The sequence below is a fragment of the Bos indicus genome, chromosome 5, assembly GCF_029378745.1.
Source record: "Bos indicus isolate NIAB-ARS_2022 breed Sahiwal x Tharparkar chromosome 5, NIAB-ARS_B.indTharparkar_mat_pri_1.0, whole genome shotgun sequence".
Lineage (NCBI taxonomy): Eukaryota > Metazoa > Chordata > Mammalia > Artiodactyla > Bovidae > Bos > Bos indicus.
The window spans coordinates 78,858,723-78,872,882 of record NC_091764.1 but is presented as its reverse complement, the minus strand read 5'-3'; the positions used below and the strand labels follow the sequence as shown (position 1 = coordinate 78,872,882).

Sequence of the window (14,160 nt, the reverse complement as noted above, 5' to 3'; positions counted from 1 at the left end):
AATCCCTTTCAAAGATTCACAACCGATATCTGCACTTCAAAGTCAATTCCATCCAGGGAAAACCTAGGACACACTTATTTAAGACAGTCATTGTCACACTTTAAAAGTAGGAAGCACCGAATCACCTAGCTAGTTAATTAAAACACAACTGGGCCCCATCCCCAGAGGTTCTAATTCCTTAAGTCTAGAGTGAAGCCCCATAATTTGCATTTCCAACAAGTTCCCAAATGATGTTGACGTTGCTCATTCTGGGCAGCACTTTGAGAACCACTAATTCAGGTATATTCCTTTACATGTTAAGGATTACTGCAACCTCAAACCTGTCACTCTATCCTGGGGGTAGACCTTACTTCGTACTTTGTAGTGATAAGTTTATGATTCATTCTTACAGGGGAGGAGGAAAATACAACCTAGAGTTTGGGATCATTCAATTTGCCAATGTCGGTAATATCACTGGAACAAGGTCAAAGCTAGTTAGCAAGAATAAAGGAAGGGGGATAAAAGAAAGTCTCACACATTTTACCGTTTTTTAGAAAACCTCTACAAACTCTTACTATTCGGCGTGGCTTTTGCAAAGCACCACCACCATAAAAACTGTCTATTCTTCCCAAAGCACTCTTCCGCCAGCATTTCCCCAGCACTCCAACAAACTCTGCCACTCAGGGTCTAAACGGTCCTGCCAAACCCACAGAAGCAGGCGAATGGACAGGGTTTCCCACAGCAACACCTAAAAAGGTCTGGGTCTGCAGAAAAAAAGAACTCAGATTTTAATTTTAAGTGGATTTTCCCACCAACTCGGCGTACTTAAGGAAAAGAAATCACATCCCGAAAACACTAGCAAAGCTTGCTAAAGCTTCTTTCTGCGGACCAGGAGAGCTGAACAAACTGCACTGGGAAGAAAAACGACAGGGAAAGATGCAAAGGTGGCCAACAGGTGCGTGAGCCGTTGAGAAAAGATCTAAGGAGTACGGTACCGCCGGACCCGGCGGCGGGGGCGGGGACGGAACCGGCCGAGAGACGCGTTGAGATCCGGGGTCCGGGGTCCCGGGTCGGGGCCCGGGTGGGGGTGGAGATCAGGGGCGCCGAAGAGGGAGAGCCCGGCGAGGCGGCGGAGGGCCCGCTCCTCACCTGGTTGAGTTCATTCTCGGCCGCAATCCGCAGCTTCGGGTCGATGGTGCCCTTCAGCGCCTGGATGATCCGGTTGAGGTCCATCTCCCCAGGCGGGGGCTCCGCGGCCCCCGGACCAGTAGGCCAGACTGCCGCTTTAGTTTTTCTTTTGACCCTCTCAGCCTCCTCCGCCGCGACCCCTGAACTACCTCACTCCTCACCCCCCGCCACCGTCGCCACCTGCAGCCACTTGCTGCGCCACTCTGACTCCGCGCCCCTTGTCCTCCCTTTCTACCCCCCACAACTCGCTCTCCATTCACCCTTTTACGACAGCCGGTGGGAGGCGGGAGAAGTAAGAAGAGGAAACGGCGCCTCCTTTACGGCGGCCTCTTCCCCCGGGCATGCTGCTATGGCCGCCCCCTCTAGCGGCCACCATGCTGCTGTACGGAAAGTGGTCTCGGCTTCTTTCCAGCAGGGAAACCGGCTCACTAGCTCCAACAGGCGGTCGTCGTGCTGCCCTACGGCAAAGAACTTCCTGCCATTTCCCTTTGGGAGAACCGAGCTCGCAAGGTGTCTCTTTACAGTTGCTTCCAAATTAAGCGTATATGGGTGGAATGGCACTATTTATTAGTCTGAAAATTCTTTGGGTATTACAACTGAGATCATCTGCGTGCGTGCTAAGTCGCTTCAGTCGTGTCCGACTCTGTGCGACCCTATGGACTGTACCCACAAGGCTCCTCTGTCATTGGGATTCTCCAGGCAAGAATACTGGCGTGGGTTGCCACGCCCTCCTCCAAGGGAATCTTCCCTACCCAAGGATTGAACCCTCATCTCCTATGTCTTCTACATTGGCAGGCGGGTTCTTTACCACTAGCACAAAGCTGTCTCTGTGGGAGCCATCATTCGTTCATTCAGTTACTCACTCACATCCTGAATGTTTTTTTTTTTTTAATTCTATTTTTAAACTTTACATAATTGTATTAGTTTTGCCAAATATCAAAATGAATCCGCCACAGGTATTTTTCAGCCAGAGTACCAAGATACTTAGGTACCACATAACAAAATTAATTCAATGCAGGTTACTATGAAAGAACTCACAATGTGATAGAAGAGAAAAATATAAACAAATATACATAAAGTAACTGTTCCAGATCAGAGAAACTATATGCCTAGTCAAGGCTGTATATTGTCACCCTGCTTATTTAACTCATATGCAGAGTACATCATGAGAAACTCTGGACTGGAAGAAATACAAGCTGGAATCAAGATTTCCGGGAGAAATATCAATAACTTCAGATATGCAGATGACACCACCCTTATGGCAGAAAGTGAAGAGGAACTCAAAAGCCTCTTGATGAAAGTGAAAGTGGAAAGTGAAAAAGTTGGCTTAAAGTTCAACATTCAGAAAACGAAGATCATGGCATCCGGTCCCATCACTTCATGGGAAATAGATGGGGAAACAGTGGAAACAGTGTCAGACTTTATTTTTCTGGGCTCCAAAATCACTGCAGATGGTGACTGCAGCCATGAAATTAAAAGACGCTTACTCCTTGGAAGGAAAGTTATGACCAACCTAGATAGCATATTGAAAAGCAGAGACATTACTTTGCCCACAAAGGTCCGTCTAGTCAAGGCTATGGTTTTTCCTCTGGTCATGTATGAATGTGAGAGTTGGACGGTGAAGAAGGCTGAGCGCCAAAGAATTGATGCTTTTGAACTGTGGTGTTGGAGAAGACTCTTGAGAGTCCCTTGGACTGCAAGGAGATCCAACCAGTCCATTCTGAAGGAGATCAGCCCTGGGATTTCTTTGGAAGGAATCATGCTAAAGCTGAAACTCCAGTACTTTGGCCACCTCATGCGAAGAGTTGACTCATTGGAAAAGACTCTGATGCTGGGAGGGATTGGGGGCAGGAGGAGAAGGGGACAACAGAGGATGAGATGGCTGGATGGCATCACTGACTCGATGGACATGAGTCTGAGTGAACTCCGGGAGTTGGTGATGGACAGGGAGGCCTGGTGTGCCGCGATTCATGAGGTCACAAAGAGTCGGACGTGACTGAGCGACTGAACTGAACTGAAAGTTTCTGAAAATTTTCCAAATCTTCTCAGAAAAGTAGTGAAAGGCAAGAAACGTCATGCTGTCTCCACCCACTGTGGCCATATCTGGCCCCCAAATTTCAGTGGCATAAAAATATTAAGGAGCTAGTTGTTCCTGAGGTTACTCTGAAAAAGTTTAATTACACTTGTAAAGATGATTGTGGGCAAAATACATCTGAAGAGGTGTGATCTTTCCCAGAGCAGATAATTGAAACAAAATGGTTCCATTAACTGGGTTCAATCAAGAAGGTAGAAATTTTGTGGTAGAAAACTTAGCAGCCTGATCGCTTTCCCCTCTACAGGGGCTGTAAATGGGATCACATCCTGCAGCTGGGTGCAAAAGTGCCTAATATGTCTCTGGTTGCTTCCAGTTTTGCCCATTCTCTGAACTTCCATAGAGTAGTGTTTCTTACAGATTAATACTGTCATGTTCCTTCCTTGATGACTTCTCATCAATATCAAGATAAAATACAAACTACAAACTCCTTACCACTCAAGGTCTTATGAAACATAGTGCCTTTCATCTTCACACTATTTCCTTATCCTACTTTCTTGGACTTCATGAATCTAAAACTCCTTGACCTCTGGAATCTTAACTCCAATATCTTCTTTTCAGTTTAAGACCTTCTCTTCCCTCTCTGTCTCCCTTAATTACTTTACACCTATTTTCCAACACAATCACTTTTCCATCCTTTCTCAAGTCTACCCTTGACCCAATGTGAAAACTGTTACTGTTACAAATGTGTGTTCCTTCCTTAGGCCCCAAAATCCTGTTCCTTTCCTTTGCTCAGCATCACTTCAGCAACTGTTCCAACCCTCAAGACTCTTATCAAATTCCCTCTTTCCACAGAGCCCTGCAAAGATGAACAAAATCACCAGGCTCAATCACTGAAACACAAATTAATCTGTTTCCCTGCTTTAAGCCTGTTTACCAGGTTTCCCTGGTACTCAAACAGTTAAGAGTCTGCCTGCAGTGCAGGAGACCCAGGTTCAGTCCCTGGGTGGGGAATGTCCCCTGGAGAAGGAAATGGCAACCCACTCCAGTATTCCTGCCCGGAAAATGCCATGGACGGAGGAGCCTGGCAGGGTACAGTCCATGGGGTCGCAAAGAGTCAGACATGACTGAGCAACTTCACTTTCATTTTACCCTGCTTTACACCTCCTTGCCTCCCATCTGAACCTAATCTCCCATTCCCCTGGGACCTTGCTCCACAAATCTCTATTCTATATATTTTTCATTAAAATGAATTGAGTATTATTACACTTATGGTTGAAAATTTGTGAAACATTTTTCCTCTATTTTCAACCTCTTTCTCTCCACTGATTCAACCTCAGCCTAAAAACATCTCCCCCGGTTAAAAACACTCTTTTTTGCAATAATACTCTCTATTGTTCATCCTTTTCCAAAGAATGGTATTCATTCCTTGTCTCCGCTTCCTTACTTTGCTTCAATCGGTTATTCCTAGGCTTCTGCCTTCATTTCTACCACTAAAACTGCCAACAAAAAGTGAACACTAATCCCTTAGTTACTATCTAAGGTATGTGCACTTGATATATGCAAGATACAGTTTTAGTTCTCATCTTAAAACCTCTCACTGGTATCCAACACTGTACTGTGTGTATACACACACACACACACACACACATATATATATACATACATATATACATATATATATGGTATCTTTGTATAACACAACTAAATACTACTGAGAATACAGAGAAACTGGATCACTCATACATTGTTGGCTGGAGTTTTAAATGGTACAGCCTCTCTGGAAAACAGTGGCTAAACAATCTGGCACATTTATACCATGGGAATACTACTGAGCAGTTGAAAGGAATAAAACAGGCAACAACATACTCGATGAATCCTAGATGAGAATTATGACAAGTGAAAAAAAGCCAATCCCAAAAGGTTACATACTCTTTGATATTTATATATTTTTAAAATATCAGTTCAATTCAGTTTAGTCCCTCAGTAGGGCCCGACTCCTTGCGACCCCATGGACTACAGCGCATCAGGCTTCCCTGTCCTTGACCAACTCCCGGAGCTTGCTCAAACTCATGCCCATCGAGTTGGTGATGCATCCAATCATCTCATCCTCTGTCGTCCCCTTCTCCTCCCGCCTTCAATCTTTACCAGCTTCAGGATCTTTTCAAATGAGTCAGTTCACATCAGGTGGCCCAAGTAGTGGAGTTTCAGCTTCAGCATCAGTCCTTCCAGTGAACACCCAGGACTGATCTCCTTTAGGATGGACTGGTTGGATCTCCTTGCAATCCAAGGGATTCTCAAGAGTCTTCTCCAACACTACAGTTCAAAAGCATCAATTCTTTGGTGCTCAGCTTTCTTTATACTCCAAATCTCACATCCATATATGACGACTGGAAAAACCATAGGTTTGACTAGATGGACTTTGGTTGGCAAAGTAATGTCTCTGCTTTTTAATATGCTATCTAGGTCGGTCATAGCTTTTCTTCCAAGGCGCAAGCATCTTTTAATTTCATGGCTGCAGTCACCATCTGCAGTGATTTTGGAGCCCAAGAAAATAAAGTCTCTCACTGTTTCCATTGTTTCCATTATTTGCCATAAAGTGATGGGACCGGAAGCCATGATCTTAGTTTTCTGAATGTTGAGTTTTAAGCCAAATTTTTCACTCCTCTTTCACTATCATCAAGAGGCTCTTTAGTTCTTCTTCCCTTTCTGCCATAAGGGTGGTATCCTCTGCATATCTGAGGTTATTGATATTTCTCCCAGCAATCTTTCCAGCATGTGCTTCCTCCAGCCTGGCATTTTGTATGATGTACTCTGCATAGAAGTTAAATAAGCAGGGTGACAATATACAGCCTTGACATACTCTTTCCCTATTTGGAACCAGTCTGTTGTTCCACATCCAGTTCTAACTATTGCTTCTTGACCTACATACAGATTTCTCAGGAGGCAGGTCAGGTGGTCTGGTATTCCCATCTCTTGAATTTTCCACAGTTTGTCGTGATCCACACAGTCAAAAGCTTTGGCATAGTCAATAAAGCAGAAGTAGATGTTTTTCTGAAACTCTCCTGCTCTTTCAATGATCCAACGGATGCTGACAATTTGATCTCTGGTTCCTCTGTCTTTTCTAAATCCAGCTTGAACATCTGGAAGTTCACGGGTCAAGTACTGCTGAAGCCTGACGTGGAGAATTTTGAGCATTTCTTTGCTAGCATATGAGATGAGTGCAATTGTGCAGTAGTTTGAGCATTCTTTGGCATTGCCTTTCTTTGGGATTGGAATGAAAACTGACCTTTTCCAGTCCTGTGGCCATTGCTGAGTTTTCCAAATTTGCTGACACGTTGAGTGCGACACTTTCACAGCATCATCTATTAGGATTTGAAATAGCTCAACTAGAATTCCATCACCTCCACTACCTTTGTTCGTAGTAATGCTTCCTATGGCCCACTTGACATCACATTCCAGTATGTCTGGCTCTAAGTGGGTGATCACACCATCGTGCTAATCTGGATCATGAAGATCTTTTTGTATAGTTCTGTGTATTCTTGCCATCTCTTCTTAATATCTTGTTTCTGTTAGGTCCATACCATTTCTTTTCTTTACTGTGCCCATCTTTGCATGAAATGCTGCTTTGTTATCTCTAATTTTCTTGAAGAGATCTTTAGTCTTTCCTATTCTATTGGTTTCTTCTATTTCTTTGCACTGATCACTCAGGAAGGTTTTTTTATCTCTCCTTACTGTTTTCTTCTATTCCTTTGCACTGATCACTGAGGAAGGCTTTTTTATCTCTCCTTTTATCTACTCCTTACTGGAACTCTGCATTCAAATAGGTATATCTTTTCTTTTCTCCTTTGCCTTTAGCTTCTCTTCTTTTCTCATCTATTTGTAAGGCCTCCTCAGACAACCATGTTACCTTTTTGAATTTCTTTTTCTTGGGAATGGTCTTGATCGCTGCGTGTACATGTCACAAACTTCAGTCCATAGTTCTTCAGACACTATCATATCTAATCCCTTGAATTTATTTGCCATTTCCACTGTATAATCATAAGGGGTATGATTTAGGTCATACCTGAGTGCTCTAGTGGTTTTCCCTACTTTCTTCAATTTAAGTCTGAATTTGGCAATAAGGAGTTCATGATCTGAGCCACAGTCAGCTCCCAGTCTTGTTTTTGCTGACTGTATAGAGCTTCTCCATCTTTGGCTGCAAAGAATATAATCAATCTGATTTCAGTGTTGACCATCTGGTGATGTCCATGTGTAGAGTCTTCTCTTGTGTTGTTGGAAGAGGGTGTTTGCTATCACCACTGCATTCTCTTGGCAAAAGTCTGTTAGCCTTTGACCTGCTCATTTTGTACTCCAAGGCCAAATTTGCCTGTTACTCCAGGGATCTCTTGACTTCCTACTTTTGAATTCCAGTCCCCTATGATGAAAAGTACATCTTTTTTGGGTGTTAGTTCTAGAAGGTCCTGTAGGTCTTCATTGAACTGTTCAACTTCAGCTTCTTCAGCATTACTGGTTGGGGCATAGACTTGGATTACTGTGACATTGAGTGGTTTGCCTTGGAAACAGGCAGAGATCATTCTGCAGTTTTTGAGACTGCACCCAAGAACTGCATTTAGGACTCTTTTGTTGATTATGAGCGCTACTCCATTTCTTCCAAAGGATTCTTGCCCACAGTAGTAGATATCATGGTCATCTGAGTTAAATTCATCCATTCCAGTCCATTTTAGTTCACTGATTCCTAAAATGTCAATGTTCACTCTTTCCATCTCCTGTTAGACCATTTCCATTTACCTTGATTCATGGACCTAATATTCCAGATTCCTATGTAGTGTTGTTCTTTACAACATCGGACTTTACTTCCATCACCAGTCACATCAACAACTGGGCATTGTTTTTGCTTTGGCTCTCTCTCTTCATTGTTTTGGAGTTATTTCTCTACTCTTCTCCATAGCATATTGGGCACCTACTGACCTGGGGAGTTCATCTTTCAATTTTGTTATTTTTTTGCCTTTTAATACTATTCATGAGATTCTCAAGGCAAGAATACTGAAGTGGTTTGCCATTCCGTTCTCCAATGGACCACATTTTGTCAGATGTCTCCACCATGACCCATACATCTTGGGTGGCCCTACACAGCATGGCTCCTAGTTTCATTAAGACAAGGCTGTGGTCCATGTGATCAGTTTGATTAGTTGTCTGTGATTGTGATTTTCATTCTGTCTGCCCTCATAAGGATAAGGGCCTTATGGACAAGAGACTGTCTGTGGGGGAAACTGGGTCTTGTTCTGATGGTGGGGGTGGGGGGCGGGGGGCGCATGCTCAGTAAATCTTTAATCCAATTTTCTTTGATGGGTGGGGCTGTGTTTCCTCCCTATTCTTTGACCTAAGACCAAACTATGGTGGAGGTAATGAAGAAAATGGTGACCTCTTTCAAAAGATCCCATGCCAGGCACTGCTGCACTCAGTGCCCCCAACCCTGTAGCAGGGCACTGCCTGACCCATGACTCCGCAGGAGACTCCTGGACACTCACAGGCAAGTCTGGGTCAGTCTCTTGTGGGGTCACTGCTCCTTTCTCCTGGGTCCTGGTGCGCACAGACATTCATAAAATAATTAAAAACAGATTGGGGCTTCTGAGGGATTCAAGTGGGGATGGCTACAAGAGGGAAGTGTATGTTAATACATTCATAAAATAATTAAAAACAGATCGGGGCTTCTGAGGGATTCAAGTGGGGATGGCTACAAGAGGGAAGTGTATGTTAATATGGAAGGGCAACATGAGGGATTGCTGTGCAAATGGAAATAATCTGTGTCTTAACTGCATCAACCTCATTATCCTAGTTGTGATATTGCATCACAGTTTTGCAAGATGTTACTTTTGAAGGAAACTGAATAAAGGGTACACAGGATCCATCTGTATTATTTCTTACAACTACATGAGAATCTACAATTATCTCAAAATAATTTTAAGTTACAAAATATATAATTAAATAAAGAGATGATGTTCCCATGAAAACTGTGTATGCTTTGAAAAGATGCAGTGAAGTCAAGTTACTAAAAAATAATGCTGTCAAATTCTGAGACAACAAAAATAAAACACACCAAAAAAACCCCATAAACACCTATTTCTTTACAAGTGTTTTAAAGTAGCTTTCCCTAAACTATATCTTTAGCTTATAATGGTTCACTGTTTATGAGTTCCCTCTTTTTTACTACTATGTACAATATGAGAGTATGTCTGTATAAATTAACATATTCATCTTAAGATAGAATTTGAGTGAGCTGTATTTTCTCATTGTAGTTTGCTTATTGCCTCACCTTTCTGGGCCTGTTTGCTCATCTGTTTCCAAAAGCTACTGTGAAGACTGAATAAGGTAAGTACATTGCCCATGCTAATGCTCAGTATTAATTATTATCATTGTATTCTATTAAGGAGAGGAGAGACCTTATTCATCCTTTGATAAATGAGACATAGTTCCATACTATGCCTGACACATAATAAGCAATTAGTAAATATTGGTTGAATGAATAAATAAGTGAATGTGTGAGAGAGAAGGCATCTGAAACAGGATATACACAGTAAGAATAAAGAAGATAGGACAGATACGAGACATTTCACAGAAACAACAGAAATTTGTGATTTCATTGGCGCAACAGAAATTTGTGACTGATTATATCCACAAAGTAACAAAAAGGAAGTCAAAAATGATTATAGAGCATCAAGATTTGATGACCTTTGGGAAAATGGGAAGAGTTCTATATTCTGGAGGAAAGATGAATTTGTCTTTGGACATGTTGAACTAGAGGTGCTTATGGGTTATACAGGTAGATTTCCAGTGACATCTGGAAATTGACATCTGGATCTCACAACAGAATAGCTGGGTGAGAAAGAGGAAGTTATGACGGGGAGAGGGGGTGCGGGGAGGTGGTTACAAGAAGGAGTAAAGAGAACCGTGAGTCATCTGTGTATGTAAGTTAGTTGACAGCATAGAAGTAGATGACATCATCCTAGAAATACAGCTATAGAGGATAACTGGCATGATTACAGCTCAAGTTATGGAAAGCAATTTTCACTCCAAGCACTACCACTGTGGCCTTTTTTTAAGATTTAACATTTCAGTCATCTAAATGGAATATCACACAGCTGTCCTCCCCATCTGTTGGCAGCAGCTCATCTGCTATGTTAGCAGCAAGTCTATGTTAGCAGGATTGAATCTCATCCATATGGTAAAGACAAAAATGGGAGTTAAAACCCAATGCACAAAAATCTCTATCTGTAAGTTACATGATCTCTTAATCTTAAATCATTCAAATGATCTGTGAGTATGATAAATTTTTTGACTAAATGCCTCTACTTCAAAAGGGTCTCTATTGGCTGAACTCTACGTCATAGCACCTGAAATACAGGCAACAGTACTTACATACGTCTCATAAATGTAAGATCTTCAGTATTGTTAGTATAATAAAGTCAGTGGCATGGTACTCTCCTTTGAACTGTCGCATGTAACCAAAAGCCGTGAGTAGAGTTTTTTAGAAGAATCTGACAGACCTCTCAGTTAAAGAAGAATTTTTTTTAAACAAAAAAATCTATTGTTGTTGTTTAGTCACTTAGTCATGTCTGACTCTTTGTGACTCCGTGGACAACACGCCAGACTTCCCTGTCCTTCACCATACCCTGGAGTTTGGACATGTCCATTGAGTCGATGATGCCATCCAACCTGATACTGATAACACTGATAAGAAATCAGTATTTATAAGCTAAAGTAATAAAGGGTTCGGAGAAGGCAATGGTACCCCACTCCAGTACTCTTGCCTGGAAAATCCCATGGACAGAGGAGCCTGGTAGGCAGCAGTCCATGGGGTTGCTAAGAGTGGGACACGACTGAGCGACTTCACTTTCACTTTTCACTTTCATGCATTGGAGAAGGAAATGGCAACCCACTCCAGTGTTCTTGCCTGGAGAATCCCAGGGACGGGGGAGCCTGGTGGGCTGCGGTCTATGGGGTCGCACAGAGTCGGACACGACTGAAGCGACTTAGCAGCAGCAGCAATAGAGGGTTAGGAAGTTTTGGATCAGAAGCCAGAAATTTCCATCTCCAAGAAACTAAAATGATAGTAGTGGCGGGAGGCAGAGAAACTAAAAAGAGTGGTATTAACTAAGGCTGAAGATGAAATTTGTACTTTCAAATCAGTTTTTTTCCTCAAAATCTTCTGTTTCTTCGTTTCCTCAGACTTTCCACATTTCACTTTGGAAATGGAGTCATCCTGTTCAAATTCAGGACATATGAAAAATGATAACTTATGACAGCCTCAACCAGGTTCAGTGTATCCAGTTCACAGTGTTTAGTCTGCCCTAGTAAAAGCTGAGTAGTACCTCTAAAATAACTGTGTGCAAAAAGAAAAGAAAAAGAAAAGCAATGGAAAATACGAGGAAACCACACCTGAGAACTAAAGAAGAGCAACACGAACAATAGGAATGGCTGCCACTGTACTTGGACTCAAAGCCTGGCTGGGGCACTTCTGCTAGTGGCCTTACAAAGTCAGTCTCCAACTGTCCCAATTTTCTTATCTCCTAAAAAAGTATCTGCCTCACCAGTACCACTATGAAGATCAAATAAGATTACACAAATCAGAGTACTCTAAATCATTAAGTGAAATACAAATATTAGTGAAAGGTGAAAGGTTTTTATAGTAAAATTCTTCCATGTGTTATCCCAGGCTTAATGATAATTAAAGCAGACCCTCAAGCTCTATCCAAGCAAAAACAAGACAGGGTAAGTACCACAGCAATCTAACATTTTATCTTTAGTTTTTAACAAAAAAGTGACAAGTACATTTAAAGTTCTATAGTAATATGCAGAATGAAAAATACCTACTAACCAACCCCTTTTCCTGAGAGCCAACACTATCACATTTTGTACATACTACTAGGAAAAAAAAATTCAACCACATATACTTTCTTTCAGAAATTTTACACAAATGACATTGCACACACTGCAGGATAGTCTTTTCTGACTTAACCAATTCCTACTGATGGACATCTAGGTTGTTTCTCCAGTTTTTGCTGTTATAATTAATGCTGTATCTCAGTGTAATTCCAAAACTATTTGTAAATTACTAGTACTGGAATTTCGGCGTCAGAAAGCATATACTTTATCTTTCCAAAAAGTACTCATTTTATTATCATCTACAGTATGAGTGCCTGTTTTCCCACATGCTTTCCACAAGATGCACTTTAAAACTTTACATATGCTTACTGATTTTTTTAAAGTACATATGAACTGAGTGTTCAATTCTGCTGGCCATCTTTTTCTTGATTTTCTCCCCCTGCAGGCAGTCATTTGTCTTTTGACATTATTTTCCCTAACAGAACTTTAAGAGGTATAAATTCTACATGTCAAATTTATCCATCTTTTACAGCTTCAGTGTTAGACAACTCCTCCCTACTTCCACACTGGTGTCCTCTCCACAAAAATCATGATACTATGAACTCAAAAGTCAAGAAGCCCCAGCTCTGCATTCAAAGCTTCCACTCACTTTTAGGTACCACTTCTTAAATATGAATACTCAACCAATAATCACAAGATTCTGATCAAATGTAACACCCCAGATAAGAGATTAGGACAAACAGAAAGTGTAGGAAACAGACTACAAAGGGAAGAAAACTTAGAGAGAAAAACTATCCTCAGAATTAGACAATAATGCAATCTTAAAACGAATAGACTACACATGTAAGGAACATTCAAGATAACAGAAGTATACTTAAAAATTTAACATACCAGAAATTTAAAACTCTGTAAAAATGTCAGAAGACAAAATCAAGGAAATCTTCCAGGAAGTGAAACTTAGAAACAAGAGAAAAGATGAGAAGATTAAATAACCAGTCCAATGAGGTTTAACTTTGGAATAGTCAGATTTCCAGATACAGATCAGGAAAAACAGAAGTGTGATAGAAATCAGAGAAATAACTCAGAGATTTGCTCTCAGCAGATGAAATGGATAAAACTGTTACTGATGTGTCTGAGCATTCATCTTTGTAGCCCCCGAGTCAGGTACAAATCAGATAAGCCAGCTATTTGAAAGACTAAATTAATCACTTATTTCAAAGCATAAAGCCCTTGAAATAAAATAATAATGCTTACAAAACTTACAATTAGTGAGCCCAAGGCTTCCTGATACTTAAAACGGGTAACTATTTTATCATCTGGCATTCAGCATCTTGCTGTGGTAGCAAGTGAGCTGTCCCTATCAGTTTGTCAACACTCGCCAAAAGCTGAAAAGTGAGGATTAAAGGTATTGACCTAATCATTGAAGTGACAATTAAAAATACCCCTGAGATACATTACCAAGTGGAGGACCTAGAGAAACAACTCAAAAATCTTTCATCAAAATAAAGTGTTTGTCATGGGAGCAGAGTGGAATTCATGTGAAAAAACCTTTAGTCTACATGCCAAAAATTTCACCTTATAAAATATATAAAGTATCATCACAAAGATCACAATAGAACATCAGTCAATAAGAAAGAAAATTTTGCAAACAGGGAAGATTAAAGTATAAAAACACAGGATGTGATGTCAAAGCACTGTAAAATTGTAGCTATCACAGAGTTTGTGTATGTGCGCAAGCATGCTCAGTCATTCAGTCATGTCGCTCTTTGCTACCCCTTAGACTGTAGCCCACCAGGCTTCTCTGTCCATGGAATTCTCCAGGCAAGAACACTGGAGTGGGTAGCCATTCCCCTCTTGAGGGGATCTTCCCACCCAGGGACTGAACCCACATTTCCTACATTGCAGGAGGTTTCTTTACCACTGAGCCTCCAGGGTGGAGTTTAGAAAGTTTCAATTTAAAAACGGAATGGTTGACAAGATACTTGGTATGGGAGGCAAGTGAACAAACCTCTCAAAAATATTTCCTGCTTTAAATACCTGCATTTACTCCCTAAATAACTTTAGAGGAGATAGGA

The 14,160-nt window shown here is 41.4% G+C and overlaps 1 protein-coding gene and 1 long non-coding RNA gene across 2 annotated transcripts in view; one reads left to right on the top strand and one right to left on the bottom strand.

Moving 5' to 3' along the window:
* IPO8 (importin 8) overlaps positions 1–1,435 on the bottom strand; it is a 73,254-nt gene extending 71,819 nt beyond the window's left edge. The window contains exon 1 of the mRNA XM_019961392.2: positions 1,129–1,435. Coding sequence (XP_019816951.1) covers positions 1,129–1,212 — 84 coding nt within the window. The 5' untranslated portion in view covers positions 1,213–1,435. The remainder of the gene's footprint in view (positions 1–1,128) is intronic.
* LOC139183181 (uncharacterized) lies at positions 620–13,898 on the top strand. Its single transcript, XR_011566711.1, has 3 exons — positions 620–934; positions 9,499–9,571; positions 11,429–13,898. It is a non-coding gene; the product is annotated as an uncharacterized lncRNA (long non-coding RNA).
* The last annotated feature ends 262 nt before the right edge of the window (positions 13,899–14,160 follow it).